The sequence below is a fragment of the Dasypus novemcinctus genome, chromosome 5, assembly GCF_030445035.2.
Source record: "Dasypus novemcinctus isolate mDasNov1 chromosome 5, mDasNov1.1.hap2, whole genome shotgun sequence".
NCBI lineage: Eukaryota > Metazoa > Chordata > Mammalia > Cingulata > Dasypodidae > Dasypus > Dasypus novemcinctus.
Genome location: NC_080677.1, coordinates 120,051,322 through 120,073,483, shown reverse-complemented (window position 1 = coordinate 120,073,483; position 22,162 = coordinate 120,051,322). Strand labels below are relative to the sequence as shown.

The window sequence follows — 22,162 nt, the reverse complement described above, 5'->3', positions numbered from 1 at the left end:
GGATGAGAAGGACCCCCAAAGAATCTGGAGAAAAGCATTTCAGGCAGTGGAACAGCAAATACAAGGACCTAAGGCAAAAAAGGGTTTGGAGGTTTGAGGGGCAAGAACGAGATTTGGTGTGGGAGAGACTGTAGTGAGTGTAGAGAAATGATGGTAGTGAGACTGGGAGATAGGTAGGCAAAGAGTAGAAAGGAAACATTCTAGGGAGCTGAGGTGGTGCAAGAGAATGATTGCCTCTCTACCACTCTGGAAGGTCTCAGGATCGGATCCCAGAGCGGCCTAATGAGAATACAAGCAGACACATTAGAACACCCAGCAAATGAACACAGAGCAGACAGTGGAGGGGGTGAGGTGGGCGGAGAAATCAATCAATCAATCTTTAAAAAAAAAAAGAAAGGAAACATTCTAGCTCTTCGCTATGTGTACTGGCAAAAAATTGGGGACCAACCAGATGTCCAATAGCGTACTTGTTAAATACATGAAGATTTGTTCACATAATGGAAGACTATGTAAATGTTCAGAAGAGTTGGTTAGGTCTGTAGACACTGATGGAGACCAACCTCCAACCTTTGATAAGTAGAGAGAAAAAAAGTACAGAATAGTATGTATCCTATTGCTCCCATTTGAATGTATGGGGAGAGGGGACAGTTATGTTTGCATAGACATAGATTCTTCAGGACTGCAAAAGAAATTGGTTGTAAGAGAACAGGGTGACTTGAGAACAGGGGAGATACTTTTCACTGTGTACCCTTTTGTGTCTTTTGAATTTTCTGTCATATGTATACATTACATATTCAAAATTAAAACAAAACCAGCCTTTCCGATTCAGGCAGTCCCCTCCTTCATCTTCAACTTCTATCTGCCAATCTCTATTTGTCAACTCTGCCTTTGAGCCTGGTCCCAAATACTCCTTTACTGGATGGACCAGGTTACACCAGATTTTGAAGGCCATTGCAGGGAGTTTGTTTTTATCTGAATCTTAGGAAACCATCACAGAATTTTGAAATGATGGCTGATTTATGTATTAAAATATATTTCTGGCTAATGTGAAGAGAGCGAGTTGCAGGATGAGCTAGGAGTAGAAATAGACTATCCAGATAGCCTGTTGCGGTAGTTAGTCTTGGTGGGAGATTGTGCTGGTTTATTCTAGGGTTTATTCTAGCAGGGGGGATGGTGAGAGGAGGGTGAATTCTGGGGGTATTTTGGAAGTGAAAAGGACTGGAGTTAGTAATGGGTTGGATGTAAACGTTGAGAGAAAAGGAAAAATAAAGAGTAACTTGGAGGAATGGTGGTACCATTTATTCAGGTGGGGAACAGAGGGAGAAGAATAGTTTGGAGGGAAGAAATGAAGAATTCTTGTTTAATTACATATACATGTATACAACAAGTAGTCAGTTGGCTGTTGGGAACTGGAAGGTTTGATTTGAGCTATAAATCTGAGAGTCAGCATAAAACTTTGGTCTTGGGTGAAGAAGGAGAGAGAGAGGTTAAAAAGTTTAGAGAGAAAAGTACGAAGTAGTCTCAGAAGTTGAGAAAGCAAAATTATTAGGGAAGTGTGGTAGAATTGCTGGGCAGTGTTTCATGCCTTTTTGAGGTTTGTGGTTTTGAATCTAAAAAAACAGGCTGGCTTGTGTGATTTCACTCCCCTTACCCCCCTGGCAAACTCAGCTGTTTGGGTGCAGGGAAGGAGGAAGACAGAGGCAAGGAAGAAGAAAAGGCCTGTATGGGAGCAATATAGATTCTAATTTGATAAAGAAGGAAGTAAGAATAAGAGGAGAGAGATTGATCATAAATGGTGAGGTTACTGAACTGGAAACCCTGTTATGATAAAATGACTGTTGGAGAGGGCAATATTAAAATAAGCAATCTGGAAAGAAAGTGGTCTTCAGAAATTAGGATGTTTGAAACCCAATTTTGGGAAGCATTGTAGTTACTGGTGATGACAAGGACCAGGTTTCCATCAGGGAATAGGTTTTTATTATGGGATGGAGGAAAAGACTTGGTGGTGAAGAGGACATGGAACCGATATGCCACCTGGATGTTGACATGAGATGGAAGCGGTGGTGGAAAGAAAAAGTAAAACAGGAGCCTGTTTACAGTGAAAGGGAGTGGAGTGACAGGGAGATCAGTAGAGGACCTTCAAGAGAGAGGAAGCAGGCAGTTAAGCCAAGGTCCTGAGTTTAATAATAAGCGGGGGACTTGCAAGGAGGAAAATAGTTTGGAAATACAGTAGGGAACAAGGACATCTACCATGTAGGATGTAAGAGGAAAGATTGCTTCTTGAGAGGTCTCAGAAAAAGTGGAGTTAACAAGGAAGTCAAGGAGCTCTCAGAAAAGAGCGTAAGCATATAGGGAAGTTTATTAACCACGTAACTAGATTACCAGAGAGCATGGTTAAAACGGGATGGGGTGGAGTGGGGGTGGGTGGGGAACACTGGTTAGATTAGATGTATGCAGCAGGATAGGCATGAGGTTCTAGATGTTTAACGTATATTTATCGCCTTTGCTACCCATCCTTCCCCTTTCTGCTTTGCAGTTTACTTTCCCCAAAGTAGTCCTCTAATACAAGAAAACCTTAAAATCTTACTATATTTGGCATAGAATGGATTATAGGTATCTCTATGGAAAGTGACATTTTAGCAATGTTTTGTATCCCAAAACTGTTTGTTATAAAACAAGGACCAACAGTTTGGTTCTTCAAACTGTTGAAAGATCAGCAGTTTGCTGGTCCTTCTATCTGGACAGGTGTGTGAAGCCATCTGTAGCAGTTTGATACTATTGATGAATTCCAAAAAGAAATATTGGATTGTATTTGTAAACTGGTCTTTTCCTCTGGGCATATTAGAATGTATTGAATTAAGAGGTTTTACTTTTACTTGATTAAATAATGATTAAGGCTTTGATTGGGCCACATCAGTAGGATGTTCAGTGCCCACCCACATAGTGGGCGGGGACTCGCAGGAGAAACCACACAGCAGAGAAGGGAAGTTGGAGTTTTGATATTGGAGTTTTGATGCTCGAGTTTTGATGTGGGAGTCTTGAGCTGGAGCCCCGTGATTAAGCACACAGAGGAGCTTGGTTGTGAGGAAAGAGAAGCAAGCCCCAAGAAGAGAGGAACCTTGAGCCCAGAGAGAAATAAGCCCTGGGAAGAGAGAAACCCTGAGCCTGAAGAGAAGCAAGCCCCAAGAAGAGAGGAACCCTGGAAACCTGAATCGTGGAAGACATCAGCAGACATCTTGCTCTAATACGTGGCAAAAGATTTGGTGAGAGAAGTAACTTATGCCTTAAGGCCTGGTAACTCTAAGCTTCTACCCCAAATAAATACCCTTTATAAAAACCAACCGATTTCTGGTATTTTGTGTCATCACTCCTTTGGCTGACTAATACACCATTTTTTATTCAGCATTAATTGTACAATATTGCATTCTTTTCTGGAAAATAACATTTTTATGAGTGATCTTCTAGGACCAAGAAAAGCTTCATTAAAAATCAAATGAATTAGCAATTATAAACTTGCTTTCAAAAGTTGGATGTGACATATTATTCCTAGTCATTTTTGATGACAAGAGTCTCTCTTTTTGAAAAAAACAAGCGTCTTTTTTAAAGATAATTCTGGGAAGCCGATGTGGCTCAAGTGATTGGGCTACCGTCTACTGTATGGGAGGACCCAGGGTCAATCCCTGGGGCTTCTCCGTAAAGGTGCAACAAAAGAGAGACACAGGTGGCAGACTTGGCCCAGCGATTAGGGCGTCAGTCTACCACATGGGAGATCCGCAGTTCAAACCCTGGGCCTCCTTGACCCGTGTGGAGCTGGCCCATGCGCAGTGCTGATGCGCACAAGGAGTACCCTGCCACGCAGGGGTGTCCCCGCGCTGGGAAGCTACACACACAAGGAGTGCGCCCCTTAAGAAGAGCTGCCCAGCGCAAAAGAAAGTGCAGCCTGTGCAGGAATGGCGCAGCACACACGGAGAGCTGACACAAGATGACGCAACCGAAAGAAACATAGATTCCCATGCCGCTGACACCAACAAAAGTGGACAAAGAAGATGTAGCAAATAGACACAGAGAAGAGACAACCGAGGTTGGGGGGCGGGGGGGGAGAAATAAATAAATAAATCTTTAAAAAAAAAAGAGAGAGAGAGATGCAGGGAAGAGACCCAACAGAAACCAGGAACTGAGGTAGTACAAGTGACAGGGAACCTTTCTCTCACATCACAGGTCCCTGTGATTGAATCCCAGTGAGGCCTAGAAGAGAAAACGAGAAGAAAAGACAAAAAGAAACAGACACTGAAGATCACACAGTGAATGGACACAGACAGCAAAACAACAGGGTGGGAGAGGGGGGAGAAAAAAAATAAAGATAATTTTTGTTCTCTTCACATGATAGCTGAATATTAATTATCCATTAATTGAGAAAATGCTAAATGACAAACTTATGAAATAAACACTAAAATGAATTTTGGCTGTATTAATTATAACATCATTTACATATATTTGAAAAAGTTAGACATTTATTCAGCCTTTAGTGTGGGAAAGAAAGTGGTTTTCAGAAAGTAGGAGGTGCTTGATGAATTAAGGCTTGGTAAAAGCTCTGCTTCTCCAGGGCTCCTGAGCTCACAGGTTTGGAAATCACTTCTGTGATGTATGGTATATAGGTACAAGGTACTATTATTATTATTTTCATTATAGAGGACCAGATGTTAAAATAACATTCATTTTAAATGGCATTCTGCCAACAGCAGATGAATGTTTAAAACTGTTTTCCCAATGTAGTTATCAAGTCTTTTCTCCCCTATCACTGTAGCTAAGGAAAAAGTGGTTTATTTAGAAACTAAATCCAGATGGTCTCAAACAACTCAGTAGTCATTTAAAGCTAATTACACAAGCCCTAAAATACATGGCCATTATTGCTTAAGTGAAATATTACCAAACTGTTAGATCATAGATTTTTGGAATTTTACCTGTTAAAGTATTGAATTTCAGATTCCATAGCCTTTCCTGAGGTGCTCAGTATGTTTTTTAAGCAGTTTTATTAAGATATTAATATATTCATATACCATACAGTCTATCCCAAAGTGTACAATCATTGGTTTTAATATAATCACAGTGTTGTACATTCTTCACCACAAAATATTTTAAAGCAATTTCATTACTCCAAAAAAATTCCACATCCCTTAGCAGTCACCTCTCAATCCCTCTATCATCCCCCAACCCTACAAAACCACTGATCTAAATCCATCTTTATAAATTGGTTTATATTTACATTTTATATAAATGGAATCATATATGTAGTACTTTGTGTTAGGTTTCTTTCACTTAGCATAATGGCTTTTTTTGGCCTGATATTAACATCATCTAACTAATGTACATTAGTTACATTAGTTTCAAAGAAAAAGTGTTATAAATGCGGTATTACCCATATTCATATTTCACTTGAGGTTTTACTATGCTATACAATTCCGATACAATTTTCAGCTATACTTCTAGTTATGGTACATGATCTTAGACTTTACCTTGCAAATACCCTCATACTGATACAATAACACTGCTCGTTACAAACACTATGTTGTGTTTTCACCTTTACTATTCATTTCCAAAGATTAACACACAACCTTTTTACCACTTCTGTACAAGTTAACACTCAGCTTTCCATTCTCTAACCTCTTTTTACCTTCTGGCGACCCATATTCTAGTATTTAACTCTATGAGTTTACACACTATATTTAGTTCATAATAGCACATCATACAGTATTTGTCTTTTTGTGTCTGGTTTGCTTCATTCAACATAATGTCCTCCAGGTTCATCCATGTTGTCATATGCGTTACAACTTCATTTCTTTTTTTAAATTTTATTTCATATCTTCTTATGATCCTTTTTATTTCTGTAGGGTCAGTTGTAATAACCTCTTCCCTTTCATTTCTGATTTTATTTGTATCTTCTCTCTTTTTTTCTTTGTTGGGCTAAGGGTTTGTCATTTTTATTGATCTCAAAGAACCAGATTTTGGTTTTGTTGATTTTCTCTATTGTTTTTGGGTTCTCATTTTCATTTATTTCTACTCTAATCTTTATCATCTTTTTCTTTCTTCTTGCTTTGGGAATGGTTTTCTGCTCTTTTTCTAGTTTCTCCAGTTTACTTAGATCTTTGATTTTAGCTCTTTCTTCTTTTTTGATATAGGTGATTAGGGCTCTAAATTTCCCTCTCAGAACTGCCTTTGCTGTATCCCATAACTTTTGATAAGTTGTGTTTTCATTTTCATTTGTCTCAATATATTTATTAATTTCACTTAAAATTTCTTCTTTGATCCATTGATTGTTTAGGAGTATGTTGTTTAGCCTCCACAAATTTGTGAATTTTTCCTTTCTTGTCTGTTATTGATTTCCAATTTCATTCCATTAGGATCTCACAAAGCGTACTGTATAATTTCAGTATTTTTATATTTATTGAGACCTGCCTTGTGACCTAACATCTGGTCTCTCTTGGAGAAAGATCCAGGAGCACTTGAGAAGAATGTATAATCCACTGATTTTGGATGCTAAGTTGTGTACATGTTTGTTAGGTCTAACTCGCTTATCATATTGTTCAAGTTCTCTGTTTCCTTGTTGATCTTCTGTCTAGTTGTTGAATTTAATGATGTGAGTGGTGTGTTGACGTCTCCAAATATTATTGTAGAGATGTCTGTTTCTCCCTTTGGTTTTGCCAGAGTTTGCCTCAGATATTTTGGGGCATCCTGCATAAATGCAACAATATTTATGACTATTTCTTCCTGCTGGATTGTCCCTTTTATTAATATAAAATGGCCTTCTGTATCTCATAATTTTTTTACATTTCAAGTCTGTTTTGTGCAATATTAGTATAGCTAACCCTGCTATTTTTTAGTTTACTATTTGTGTGGAGTTTCTTTAACTTTTCCATTTTAGACAGTTTGTCTCACTGGATGAGTCTTTGTAGGTAATATATGGATTGCTTGTTTTTAAAAATCTGTTCTGTCAACCTATATCTTTTAATCGGGAAGTTTAATCCATTCACATTCAGTGATATTACTGTAAGTGCGTTTTTCACTTACACCATTTTAGTCTTTTTCATATATCATATCTTATTTTCATCTGTCCTTTTACTCTTTTGGTAATCATTTCTGCTATTCTTGCCTTCTGCATTTTCCTCCAAGCTCTTCTCTCCTTTTTCTTTCGGGCTATACGGCCCCCTTTAACACTTACTGCAAGGATCAATTCTTTTTTATGAACTCTTTTAGTTTCTGTTTATTTGTGAATATTTCAAACTTTCATAGTTGAATGATAATTTTGATGGTAAAGAATTCTCAGCTGGCTTTTTTCTTTTTCAGTGTCTTAATTATATCCTATCATTGTTTTCTTGACTCCATTGTTTCTGGTAAGAAATCTGCACTGAGTCCTACTCTGTGTCCTTTGTATGTGATGGTTTACTTCTTCCTTACTGTTCTCAGGATTTTTTTTATCTTTGATGGTTGACATTCTGAGTAGTATGTGTCTTGGAATAGGTCTATTTGTATTTCTTCTGATTAGGATATACTGTGCTTTTTGATCATGTAAATTTCATTTCTTTCATGATAATTGAGAAATTTTCAGCCATTATTTCCTCAAATACATCTTGGGCAGGCTGCACTTTCTTTCGCGCTGGGCGGCTCTCCTTATGTGGTACACTCCTTGCTCGTGGGGCTCCCCTACACAGGGGATACCCCTGTGTGGCACAGCACTCCTTGTGCACATCAGCACTGCGCATGGGCCAGCTCCACATGGGTCAAGGAGGCCCGGGGTTTGAACCACAGACCTCCCACGTGTTAGGCAGACGCCCTATCCATTGGGCCAAATCTGCTTCCCTCTAATGTGTTTTTGATCTCACCTATCCCTATTGTGTCTTTCATTCCCATGAGCTGTCATATTTTTTTATTAAGGTTTTCAGATTCTTATTGGTGTTCTCTCAGTGTTGTCTTTTTTTTTTTTTACTAAGTTTTTAATGTTATTTTATTTTTATTTTTTAATTTTTAAGAAGATACTTAGATTACATAAATGATGTAGGGGATTCCCATATGCCCCACTTCCTACCCCTCTTATACTTTACCACTTTAATGACATCCTTCATTAGTGTGGTACATTTGTTATAATTGATGAACACATATTGGAGCTTTGCCACTAAATGTGGATTATTGTTTACATTATAGTTTAAACTCTCTTCTGCACAATTTTGTAAGTTATGACAAATTATATAATGGCCTGTATCGGTCATTGCAATGTCATTTAGAACAATTCCAATGTCCCACAATATGCCCATATTACACCTATTTTTCTCCTCTCCCCTCCAAACTTCCAGTGGTCCCTGCCTCCGCATCAATAATAAAAGTTCTCCCATTGCTAGGATAGCAATTAGTCTATAGTAGAATAACAGTAAGTCTACTCTAGTCCGTCATTCATTCCCCAATCCTGAGGATACTAGGATGGTGATGCCTACTCTGCCTCTAGTTGAGAGGGGGCTTAGGTCCCATGGGGCAGATGGATGAGACTCTCTTGCTTGCAGTTGTAGACTCTCTCTGTTCCTTGGGATGGTTGTTGTCTATCATTTCGTTGTTCATTTTCCTGGGTGAGTCTAATGAACTGGAGATTAGGTATTGCAACTCTATTGAGATTCAGGACCCAGCTGGCACAGGAAAGATTTGAGTGTCTTGGACATATACCTATCAAGTCTAGTACTAACTGTAGGTTCAAATATAAGGGGCAGAAGAACCATTTGTAGGGAAATCACAACTGAGTCCAACTCTGTCACTCTGGGGAGCATAAATTCCAAAGTAGGGCCCACTGAGAGGGTGCTGAAAACCTGAGCTGTCTGCCCTGTCTGTAGTTTATCTGGATGTCTCCAGAGCCTTCAGGAGTCCTGCTATTTAAGGCAATACTTACTGTGACAGTCAATGAGATCCTGCTGAGACATGCATAAGACGTGCATAACCTCTGGAAAGACCTCCTTACTTAATTTGAAGTCTCTTAGCCATATAAACTCATTGGTCTTTACCTTTTGCCCCTTTTGGTCAGGGTTTTTTTCCAGTTGCCTTGGTAGTAATCCCTCGGTGTCACGGAAGCTCATCCCTGGGAGTTAGGTCCCATGCTGGGGGGAGGGTAATGCATTTATATATTGAATTTGGCTTAGAGAGAGGCCACATTTGAGCAACAAGGAGGCTCTCAGGAAGTAACTCTTAGGCAACCTATCATACTAGGCTAAGTTGCAAATTAAAAAAAAAAGGTTCATAAGTATAGTCAGCAATATCAAGGTCCTGTCAATGGTACATCATCCTTCACTAGTCAGTGTCTTGTTTATGTCCTTTATCTCTTTAGCCATATTGTCTTTCATGTCATTAGTTTGATTTTGAATCTTTGTGACAGAGGTTCCTGTATGGAGGCTAAGAGATTTGCAATTCAGACTTTTCCAGAGGCTGTTTTCCAACCTTTGCTGACAGTGCCTTCTCTTTTCCCATGTAGGATATATTTCCACTTCCCTCTGTGTTTTCAACAACCAGTCCTGGTTAGAAGGGAGGGTGACTGAGAGGGTCAGGTCTCTTTAGACCTGTGCCAGCTCCCAGAGCAAACAAACAGCTCCTCCCAGGTCAGCAGAGCTCGTGGGACACAGCAGACCAAATTTTTGGGCCAGAAACTTTGTCTGTAGCCACTGGTTGAAGCTGGAGAATTCAAAATGGTCTGCTCATAGGGTGGGGAAGGGTGCTCATGGCTGCAGCTATAGCTTCAACTATCTGGTCTTTCCTTTGAGTTGTTTTTTTTTTTTTCCTGTGCTGCTCTTTCTTCTCATGGGTGTCTAGCCTTCCCCTGGTGTCCAAAACATTTTTCCCCCAGGCCGTTTCTGCCTATGCTCTAGCTATTATTCTGGGAGAGAAGAGAGTCTCATGTTTTTCTAGTCCTCCATCTTTCTGGAAGTCTCACCTCAGTATGTTCTGAAGTGTTTATATATTTGGTTCAAAGAGCTATGACCGATAAAGAATAGTTTAAGTGTTGAGGTGTTCAGTTTGGATTTCATTTTTAATTTCTGAGACAGAGTTCAATTTATCGTTACATTTTCCCCTTCAAGCTGACTCTGTTGTCTGTTTGCTTGTTTTTTTGCTAGTTGTCTGTTTGTTGTTTTTTCTTCGTTGTCTTTTTTTATGTGGGTGTTTTTTGTTTCTTCTTTAGGAGGTACTGGAACCAAACCTGGGACCGCCCATGTGGGAGGCAGGTACTCAACTGTTTGAGCCACATCCACTCGTTTTGTTTTTTGTTTTTTTTTGCTTAATGTCTGCTTGTTGTTTGCTTGTTGTCTTGCTTCATGATTTTGCTCATTGTCTGCTCATTTTTTGTTTTGTTTTTTTTTGGCTTGTTGTCTGTTCCTTTTTTCCTTATCTGGCTGCTTTCCATATCTGTTTGTTTGTTTTGTTTTGTTTTAAATATTTATTTATTTCTCCCCCCCCCCACCCTGGCTGTCTGTTCTCTGTGTCTATTTGCTGCATCTTCGTCCACTTCTGTTGTTGTCAGCAGCATGGGAATCTGTATTTCTTTTTGTTGCATCATCTTGTTGTGTCAGCTCTCCGTGTGTGTGGCACCATTCCCGGGCAGGCTGCACTTTCTTTCGCGCTGGGCGGCTCTTCTTACGGGGCGCACTTCTTGCGCGTGGGGCTCCTCCACGTGGGGGACACCCCTGCGTGGCATGGCACTCTTTGCGCGCATCAGCACTACACATGGGCCAGCTCCACATGCGTCAAGGAGACCTGCGGACCTCCTATGTGGTAGACGGACGCCCTAACCACTGGGCCAAGTCCGCCGCCCATATCTCTTTGTTGTGTGCTCATCTTCTCTCTCTCTCTTTTTGTTTTTTTTTAGAAGGCACCAGGAACTGAACCTGGGACCTCCCACATGGGAGGGAGGCACCTAATCACTTGAGCCATCTCTGCTTCCTCCTTGTTGTCTCTCATTGTGTTTTCCTTCTTGTGTCTCTTCATTGCGTCATCTTGTTGCATCAGCTTACCGCACCAGCTCCCTGTCTTCTCATCTTCTTTGGGAGGCATGGGGAACTGAACGCAGGATCTCCAATTTGGTAGGTAGTCACCCAACTGCTTGAGCCACCTCTGCCTCTTTTAATAACCTTTAAATAGTTCTGTAATTTAGTGTCATTTTTGTAACTTACTAAAATTAAAGACAGAAAACTTATTTACATTTTGTGAGTGGAATTTTGTAGTCTTACTCTGCTCATAAATTTAATACCTTTTAGAGATAACAAATTTTAAGATGAAATTAGTTACATTATACTGATTTAAGATTAGTCCTGGGCAGATCAGTAGCTGAATAATTATCTTAACATCTCATATACATTATGTCATTTTAGCCTCTTAACTCTCAAAGGAAATAAGGCACTTTACAACCGAAATTCATGGAGATTAATTGACTTCCAAGGGCTTGTAGCCAATAAGTTAAACAGCTATAGTGTGTAAATCATTTCTACCACTTCACCTGCAGAAACAAGTAGTATCCAGCATTTGCACTGAACACAGTCTTGTAAAAGAAGCCCTGCAATTCTGTATTTTTAGTATTGGGAGCCCTTGAGTTTGTTTCCTTTCCTTGACCACGTAGTAGATTTAACATGCAAGTCATTTTGTTAAATTTAAAAAATTTCCCCTAACATGGTAATAAATTATGGGGCTTTTTCAATGCCGTAGGGGTTTTCCCCACCGATTTTAAATGCTATATGGGGAAGCAGATTTGGCCCATTGGATAGGGCATCCACCTACCACATGGGAGTCCAAGGTTCAAACCCAGGGACTCCTGACCCATGTGATTAGCTGGCCCACGCGCAGGGCTAATGCGTGCAAGGAGTGCCGTGCCACGCAGGGGTGTCCCCCGCATACGGGAGCCCCCCGTGCAAGGAGTGCACCCCATAAGGAGAGCCGCCCAGTTCAAATAAAGTGCAGCCTGCCCAGGAATGGCGCCGCACACACGGAGAGCAGACACAGCAAGATGACGCAACAAAAAGAGACATGGATTCTGGATGCCCCTGACAAGAATAAAGGTGAACACAGAAGAACATGCAGCAAGTGGACACAGAGAACAGACAACTGAGGGAGGGGTGGGGAAGGGGAGAGAAATAAAAAAAAACAAAAACAAAAAAATAAATGCTATATGCATGTTCATTTTAGATTTTTTAGGAAATTATATAGAAGAAAATTAAAATTATCCATAATCCCATTATCCAGAGATAACTAGCTATAGTCTCTATTTGTAAATATTATATAAACAGTTGAGGTCTTTATATTTAGAAATCATATCCTACTTTATTCACTTGACGTTCTCTTATGTGATTAAAAAGTATTCATTTTATCAGATGATCACATAATATTCAGCCATGGGATACACCTAATTTACTTAACTATTCCCCTATTTTTTCATATTTAGATTGTTTCTGCAAACTTCAAGTTGAGAATATTAACTATTTTTTTAAGATTTATTTTTTATTATTTGTTTTTTAATTTATTATTTCCCCCTCCCCCCGCCCCGTTGTCTGCTCTCTGTGTCCATTTGCTGTGTGTTCTTCTTTGTCTACTTGCATTCTTGTCAGTGGCACCGGGAATCTGTGTCTCTTTTTGTTGCGTCATTTTTTAAAATTTTTTATGAAGGGTAGGAGCTTATAGATACTAGGCCATAAAGCGTAAGTTACTTCCCTCACCAAAATCTATTTGGAGCAAGATAGCAGCCGATGTCTGCAAGGGTTCAGGCTTCCTGGGTTCCTACGTTCCTGGGGCTTACTTTCCTCTGGCTTCAAGGTTCCTTCCTTCCCGGGGCTGGCTTCTCTTTCCTCTGCATGCTGACTTCCTGGGTCTTCAGCATCAAACTCTAACATCAGAAATCCCCAACTCTGTTCTTTGCCATGCCTTTTATCTGTGAGTCCCCACCCACCAAAGGGCAGGGTGTGCTTTTTACACGTGGGGAGGCGTTCCTTGAGAGGCACACTCCTTGTGCGTGGGGCTCCCCTACGTGGGGGACACTCCTGCGTGGCAAGGCACTCCTTGCACACATTAGCACTGCGCGTGGGTCAGCTTACCACATGGGTCAGGGGGCCCTCGTTTTGAACCCTGGGCCTCCCATGTGGTGGGCGGATGCTCTCTCAGTTGAGCCAGATCCGCTTCCCAAGAATATTAACTTTAGATGCTTATTTTATGTTTAATTGTTCTCGGATATCAGAGCCTGGAGGTATCTTTTAAAGACTATAGCCAAGTAAAGGGGAGAGGAAGTGGTGGAAAGAGATGGCACTGGAGTTGGCCCTTTCTCTTTCCTACATTTCCTTTAACTGGCACAGAGTTCATTACTTTAGAATTTAAAAACTTCCTTCAACTTTTTTGTGAAAAGTATCTTTGTCTATAGATCTGAATATATGTCATATTTCTTTAGTAATAGATCCCTGAAATTGACTTTTTGTGTCAAAGACTTTTAAGGAACACAGCCAGATTGTCTTCCTAAAAGATTGAGTTAATTTTTTTAAAGATTTATTTATTTATCTATTTATTTCTCTCCCCTCCCCCCCGACCCCGGTTGTCTGTTCTGTGTCTATTTGCTACGTCTTGTTTCTTTGTCAGCTTCTGTTGTTGTCAGCGGCACGGGAATCTATGTTTCTTTTTGTTGCGTCATCTTGTGTCAGCTCTCCGTGTGTGTGGTGCCATACCTGGGCAGGCTGCACTTTCTTTCGCGCTGGGCGGCTCTCCTTATGGGTGCACTCCTTGCGTGTGGGACTCCCCTACGTGGGGAACACCCCTGCGTGGCAGGGCACTCCTTGCGCACATCAGCACTATGCATGGGCCAGCTCCACACGGGTTAAGGAGGCCCGGGGTTTGAACCGGAGACCTCCCATGTGGTAGACGGATGCCCTAACCACTGGGCCAAATCCATTTCCTTAATTTTCACCTCTATCAGCAGTGAATGAGAATTCAGAGTTATACTCCCACCTGCATCAAGTACAATCTTTTTTAAGTATGCAAACTTTTTTGCTCTAATTAGCATTTCTTATATTACTAGTGAGTTTGAACTTTTATTTATTAAGCTAAGGGCCATTTTGTTTCTTCTGATTTGTCTGTTCATTTCCTTTGCTCGTTTTTTGATCAGAATTAGTGTTTTTTTTCATGAGAGCTTTTGTCAAGGATTTTTTTTTTTAACTATCTAGTGGTTATAAAACGTAATACTCAATCCAGTTTACTCATGCCAACTAGCCCGTGAAATTTTCTTCAAGACCTGATATGTGCTGACTGGTGATAATGCTAAATAAGTCAATTTTTGGATAATCTGCCTATTTTCAGGAAGGTTATTAAATGTGTTTTGTCTTTCCAGAAAGGAGAAATGATGTAAATCATTCATTATCCATACTTTAAGATCAAAGGCAAGAAGGAAGGTCAGGAGGAACATGGCTTGGCCAAATATTTTTCAAAGAGGAACTCTGATCTCTCAGTTCAGCCATCATCATGTTGTTGTGTTCCTGCTCACTTTCTTCAGGTATGTGGATTCTTGGATTTTTTTTGTTCTGTATTTTTCTTTCGAGGGAGATGTTGGATAGCAGGTATCTAGTGTACTGATTTGCATGGGCTTATAGTGAAACAGGCTAGTTATTCATTCTGTTGTCCCTTTTGATAGATCTAATACAATAGTTCTCAATGGGGGGATGTTCCCTCCCCCCCCCCAGGCTGTTCGGCAATGTCTGGAGATAATTTTGGTTGTTACACTGGGGAGACGGGCATTATTGTTATCTAGTAGGAAGAGAACAGGTATGGCGTTAAATATCCTACAATGCGCAGGATGACTTCCACAGTAAAGAATTATCTACAGACTCAAAATGTCTGTAATCCTGAGGTTGAGAAACCCTGACCTAATATAAATCCCTCAATTTGTTAAAACCAACAGCTTGAAAATAGAGGAAATGCATATTCAGAGAATGCCCAGTGCCTTCTTTGAATCATAAAGATGACATGAGACAATTTTAAGGGACTCTGTTAACTATATGAGATACCTGAAAGTGATAGCCCCTGTCTTACTAATATTACTGAATAATTTGTCCATGTTTATAGCTCTCAATGGTTAATCTATTTAGTGGTCTTTAGATAACATAAACCAGGCCATTTGGTATTTGGGGCATGTTATTTGCAGCCCTGTGACTCAGCTATCTTATTTCTTCAGCATAGATTTTATTTATTATTAATTTTTATTTCAGGTACCACAAATGATGAGTTGTTTTTTTTTTTAAGGCAGAAACTAGGAAAGACGTTTTGTAATTGTTGATACATAATTTTGGTGCTTAGTATAGGGGATATTCACCTGTGGGGGGAAGAGGTAGCAAAATGAGGAAAAACAAGGACTTGAGGAAAAAGCTTACTCAGTTGGCTAATGTAGTAACTTATCTGAGTGGTCAGTGTTTATTAAATTTTTCAAATTCTTTACAGAACTGCAGCGATGATTTAAAGTGGGTTGAGGGAAGCAGATGTAACTCAAATGATAGGGTTTCTGCTTACCATATGGGAGGATCTGGGTTCGATCCCTGGGGCCTCCTGTAAAAAAAAAAAGTAGGTTGAGAGCAGTCATACTTCCGTCTTCTAGTTCCGGGGATGAGTTATGAGTGAACATGGCTTATAATATTTTTGCTTAGTGGTGACTGTTTCAGTGGACAGTTCTTTTTATAAAGCAGTAGTTTTTCTTTCATCTTCTTTTTTTAATACTTCTAAAATTGAATAAAACATGAATATATATAGCTTTGATTTTAGTGAATGCTCTTTGCTATCCATTCAGCTGTATTTCTTCTCTATTTTTTAGTTATTCATTGCTCCATGCTTCAAGGAAAACATTTAGCAATGTCAAAGTCAGTATCTCTAAGCAGTGGACCCCAACTGCTTTCAACAAATCAACTGAACTGCCTGCAGAGGTAAGCAAAGTATGTAGGATGAATTGATTTAGGAAGGCAATTGCACCCACCCCCAAAGTCTTAAGTTCTTTTTGTCATCATTCACCCACTGAGGATACTGAAAGGCTTTACCATTTCCTATATATCTTGGTTCCTTATCTTCATTATGGACCATATAAGGGGAGGGGCAGATGGTGGCAGAGTAAGGAGTTCCAAGAGTCAGCTCACCCTACAGTTCAGTTAGTAATCAACCAGAGTTATCTAAAGCACCTGTTTCGGGGGCCCAGGAGACCAGAAGAACATCCTGCAACATCCTTGGAAGAATAGAAGGAGGAGACTGCCCAACTGTAGTGAAGATTCGTGAATAGGACACTCATTTTGGGAGCTATTCCCTGGCTGGAGTTGGAAGCTCCATTTCCCAAAAATGGGGGATGAAGACATGATTGGGCATGGACTTCAGCTACTATTAGGAAATTTAGCTGGCTAAAGTCAAATCCTAAGAACAGCTAAAGTTTGAACCTGTCCAAGTCATTATGGACCAAGTAAATGCCTTGGTGACTGTTTCAATAGATATTATCATTTAAAATTTTATTATTGTCATTACTATTATGGTAAAACATATGTAGTTTAAAATTTGCCATTTTAACTATTTTTGTGTGTGATTCAGTGGCATTAATACATTCACAGTGTTGTACAGTTGTTTTAGTTTGCTGAAGGCTACTGGGAGCAATATGAGAAATGGGTTGACTTTTACAATGGGAATTTTTAAAAATATTTTACTAGTTTTTATTTAAGAGGTAGAACCTTCACTTTATTTTTAATTTTTTACTTTTTTGTCTTTTTTTTTTAAAGGAACCTTCACTTTATCCCAATATTTTCTTCATAGGTAGACATGGTTTATATTTCAATAGTTTTTCTACTTGAACTGGTACACTTTCAGTCAAATCATATATAAAAAGAGCTGAATATAGGACCTTCATGAGGCATGTTAGGATCTCCTCTCTGCCTACTGTTATAGAACAAAGATCTTTACGCTTTGGGACTTCCTGGCTGTTTTTAATTTCTGTTTCATAGTGTGCTTTTTTTTCCCTTTCATTTCTTATTTTAATTTTCATAGTGTGTCTTTGACATATTAAGTCCTGTATGGAGTGGTTTTAAGAAGTTATTCTTAATCTTTCCAGGCTCTGTCCATAACCCAGTATAATTGTCATTTTCATTACCTTTATAACCAAATACCTCAATAAACTTAATGAAGCAGTGATCCTAAATGAGTTTTATAGTAAATCTGTTTCAGCACCCTCTGGGAGAAGGAGAACTAAATCTAGAAGGGAAATCAGCTATGGTCCTGTAAACCATACGTTGTTAGGTGTTCTCTTTAATGACACATCAATTTGATTTTTGATAATTTGAATAGTCAAGGCTTCTACACCTGAATGATTACTTGTATTAAGAACTTAATCAGTGTATATTTGCTACATGAATCCAGCTTTTTTTTTTTAAGGTGATACTGGGAATTGAACCCAGGACCTTATACATGAAGGCAGGTACTCAACCATTGAGCTCTCTCCACTCCCCAAGGATTATGGTTTTGTTGTTGTTTTTTAGGAGGTACCAGGTATTGACCCTGGGACCTTGTATGTGGGAGACAGGTGCTCAACTATTGAGTTACATGTGCTCTCCTTCCGGCTTGTTAATATATAACTGAAGCACAGCTAAACCCCTTTTCCTCAATGTCTTAATGAGGTAAAGGATCATTACTTTCACTAAACCCTGGGGTACTGTAAGAAAACTCTTGATTTCTAAATACTGATGAAGTAAACTGTTGTTTTCCATTCTCTGTAAACCATTCTCCAACAGATTCAATTCTTTGGAAAAACAGACTCTTTTGTTCTTTGCAAAAAGACTTCAGCATACTCTATATTAAGTTGCAAAAGGTATGATGGGCTTAAGACCACTGGAAACTGAGCAATACTAATGACTTGTACAAATACTAGATTTGCCAGAGAAACCATAGAGTTGGCTAATTATTGTCTTCTTCCTCAAATTCAAGATAATTATAAGTCCTCTTTTTCCTTCCATCATTAAAAATCATTTTGGGGTAAAGGTCTCCAATTGCTGATTAAAAAAACCCTATATGTCAGACACAAAGCCCCTTAAAGAGTCATTTTCAGCTTTTTCAGGCTGTTCAAGGAATTGGGCTGTCAGCAAAGGGCATTTCAAGCTTTTGAAACAAGATTTCAGTAATTCATCCTTTAACTTTTCATTTTCCAGTGAATTTTCTTCATCATCAATGATTTCTTCCATAGAAGGTTTCGTGAACTCTCTTAAAGACTTACAACACTGACAAGGCCATAGTAATCTGTTTGTATTTGTTCTTTTGAATGTGGAATAGGAAGAGACTCCAAAGTGTAGCCAATGTTAATCCAACTGAATAATGCCTTGTTGTTCTGAAGTTTCTGAGCCACTTTATCAATAAATTAAGCATCAGAAAATAATCTTCTTAAAAAGCCATCTTCCTTCTCATTCTGTTAAAGATATTGAATAATAGGACCATCAAGATTCCAACCCATATTCTTGATGATGACCTTTTTCTTTTCATTTTGAATAATGACTTTTTTAAAAATAAAGATTTATTTATTTATTTATTTCTCTCCTCTTCCCCCTGCCCCAAGTTGTCTGCTCTCTCTGTCCATTCTCTGTGTGTTCTTCTGTGTCCGCTTCTATTCTTGTCACTGGCCCAAGAATCTCTGTCTTTTTTTTGTTGTGTCATCTTGCTGCGTCCGCTCTCCATGTGTACAGTGCCACTCCTGGGCAGGCTGGACTTTCTTTTGCACTGGGTGACTCTCCTTATGGGGCACACTCCTTGCACGCGGGGCTCACCTACACGGGGACACCCCTGCGTGGCACTGTACTTCTTGTGTGCATCAGCACTGCATGTGGGCCAGCTCCACACAGGTTAAGGAGGTCCTGGGTTTGAACCGCGGACCTTCCATGTGGTAGGTGGATGCTCTATCCGTTAAGCCAAGTCCACTTCCCTTGAATAATTTTTTATAGTTGGTCTGTTTGTCCTTCATCTATACATCTTTTGCCTGATAACTAAAACAGACTAAAATCATCATCTTTAAAACTTTGCTCTTCTAGGATTTGACATCTTTTTATTATGGATCGAAGTTCTTCTGCAGCCATTTCTAGTTATTTTTCCTAATTTTTAAAAAAAGGATTATTTCTCTCCCCTTCCCCCCCACCCTGGTTGTCTGTTCTGTGTCTGTTTGCTGCGTCTTCTTTCTTTGTCACTTCTGTTGTTGTCAGCGGCATGGGAATCTGTGTCTCTTTTTGTTGCATCATCTTGTTGTGTCACCTCTCCATGTGGGTGGCGCCATTCTTAGGCAGGCTACACTTTCTTTCGCACTGGAAGGCTCTCCTTATGGGGCGCACTCCTTGCGCGTGGGGCTCCCCTACGCGGGGGACACCGGTACGTGGCAGGGCTCTCCTTGCACGCATCAACACTGTGCATGGGCCAGCTCCACATGGGTCAAGGAGGCCCGGGGTTTGAACCGCGGACCTCCCATGTGGTAGATGGATGCCCTAACCACTGGGCCAAGTCCACTGCCTATTTTTCCTAATTTTGATGTTGAAATGTACTGCTGATATTCTCACCCCTTGCAATTCTCTCCTTCACCTCCTTGGGCCATGCAGTCTGCTCTTTGGGCCGCGCCCCGGTTGGCTGTGTCCCCACCCCACCCACCATGCTACATGAAAGGGGGCAGAGCCTTAAGTTACAAAGGAAATTTATTAGGTTAAAAGTTTACGCTTCTGAGGATGTGAAAATATCCAAATCAAGGCATCATCAGGAGATACATTCACCCTGATCTGTAGCTGTGAACAATCAGGCACATGGCAGGGCATAATGGAGGTGTCAGCTTGTCTCTCCCCTCTCTTCCGGGCCTCCTTTCTAGTTCTGCTTTGGGCTGCTCCATCTACATCTATGGCTTTTCTCTTCCAGGTTTGTTGATTTCAGCTTCTAGTGGCTTCTTTCCATCTCTGTAGCTCTTTTCTGTGTATCTAGGGCTTTTTACTCTTCCATTTATAAAGGACTCCCACCCTGGGTCCTATAATCTAATGAAAAATCCTTAGCTGAAATAATTTAATCAAAAGTTCCCAGGTTTGCATGCGTAGGAATGTATTAGCTTTAAGAACACATTTTCTGGGGTCCACCCAGCTTCAAACTGTCACGTTCTACCCTGTGGATTCCAAAAATACAGTCTTTCCATATGCAAAATACATTGATTCTATCACAATATTTCAAAAACCTTAAATCATTTCAGTAACAGTATTTAGTACAAAATTACATCGAAAGCAGTTATAGGCATGTAGTCTGTCTTGGGGCAAAATTTCCCTCTGACTGTGGACCTGTGAAATTTACAAAAGGAGTTAACTGCTTCCAGTACACCAAGGAGAGACAGGATAAACATTCCCATTGTCACAGGGAGAAATTGGAAGGAAAATGGGTCATGGGTTCCAACAGTTCTGAAAATCTGCCTGGCATATGCCATTAGATATCAAAGTCTGTGAGTCATCTCTAGAACCATGGTTTTCTTGTTGTCCTTGGGGCATCATGGAGTGGCAGTCCCAGCCCTTCCAAAGGTTTGCCCAGTGGCCATGTTATTGGCCCCATATTCATCAGGCATCTGGGTGGTTTCTGAACTCTAGGTCCCACCCTCCAAGAACATTGGGGTGACAGCCACACTCTCCCCCAATCCCTGGGATACAGACTCAACCCCCTGAGAACAATGAGGTGGCCACCAAACTCTCTCCAACCTCTGGGGAATGTGTCCTGTCCTCTGAAGCCTGGAGTGGGAGGGTGACTGTCTTTAAGCTCTGGGGCTTACCCTTTCCACATACATGGGTGGTTTCCCTCTCTTGGCCTGAGATGTTTTAATCCAGAGCCCAGCTTCCATGGTTCTGCCCTTGAAGTCATTTTTCCTTCAATCTCTCCCTTTTTGTCCCTTTTAGTTCAGGCTGGTTTTCGTTCCATTCATAGAGATCTCACAGAAATCTTGTTGCTTTCACATGCAGGAAACAGGAGACCAAGCCATCTGACAGTAAGACTTTCCACAGATCCATCCTGTATAACTGCATTTCCAATCCTGACTTACATTGAAATGACTGACTGGTTCCAAGTTCATTTAAATCTTCACATGGGGCACTATTTTGAAATCTGGGAGCATGAGTCCTCTGTATTCCTTTTTTTTTAGGATAATTTTGCCTGAAAAAATTCTGGTTTCCTTGAAATTGCATATGAATTTTAGAGTGGGTTTTTCCATTTCTGCAGAAATGTCAATAGGATTTTGAGAGTAATTGCATTGAATCTATAGATCACTTGGGTAGTATTGTCATCTTAACAATATTAAGTCTTCCAATCTATGAAGTCAGGATGTCTTTCCGTTTACTTAGGTCTGTAATTTCGTTCAACATTTCGTTCAACAATGTTTAATTGTTTTCAGTAGACAAACTTTACATCTCCTTGTTTAATTTTAAAACAGAGTGTATGTCAGCAAAATGGTGGAGTAAGCAGCTACAAAGATCTATCCCTCCACAGAAACATAAAACAAGGTAAAACTTTCAGAACCAACTTTGTCAAACTCTGGAAAAAAGTCAAAGATTTATAGTAACCAAGCAAATGCTGAATCAGGAAATATGTAACTTAAAAATGGTTGGAAATCTTTGTGACTTTTTTTGGGGGGGAAGATCGAACCCTCATGAACCCTGGACCTTGTGTATGGAAATCCAGTGCTCACCTACTGAGCTTCATTGGTTCCCCACTTTGTGGCATTTTTACTCGTCTTTGCCCTACCCTACACAGCTCTACAATATTCAAGACAGTAGCCTGTATTCCCAGTGTGGGGCCTTGTTTCCTGCTTCTAGAGGGAGCAGGGCAGAACTTATTTACCAATTATTGTTTGCCTCTTTTAATCTGTCAGAGGGGCCTACCTGAAATTCTGACACAAAGTACTTTTCTCTGTTTCACCTAACTTGGAACCCACTTTCATTGGAAAAATGCCAGGTACTGCTGGAAAACATTGTAAAGGCAATGAAAAACCTGCAGCCACTTTGGGTATAGAGCTGAGACATACAATAGACCAGACATAGAGTAGACTGCCTAAAGCATAGGGAGAAAAGTCAGGGAGAAAGGTTTTTTGGGAGATTAGGGCATTCAATCCTTCCAT

At 40.1% G+C, this 22,162-nt stretch overlaps 1 protein-coding gene and 1 pseudogene across 1 annotated transcript in view; one reads left to right on the top strand and one right to left on the bottom strand.

Moving 5' to 3' along the window:
• SLC37A3 (solute carrier family 37 member 3) overlaps positions 1–22,162 on the top strand; it is a 117,010-nt gene that overhangs the window by 18,333 nt on the left and 76,515 nt on the right. The window contains exons 3-4 of the mRNA XM_058297469.2: positions 14,378–14,539; positions 15,848–15,956. Of these exons, the coding sequence (XP_058153452.1) occupies positions 14,451–14,539; positions 15,848–15,956 (198 nt within the window). The 5' untranslated portion in view covers positions 14,378–14,450. The remainder of the gene's footprint in view (positions 1–14,377; positions 14,540–15,847; positions 15,957–22,162) is intronic.
• LOC105745560 (glomulin-like) lies at positions 17,601–20,893 on the bottom strand (annotated as a pseudogene).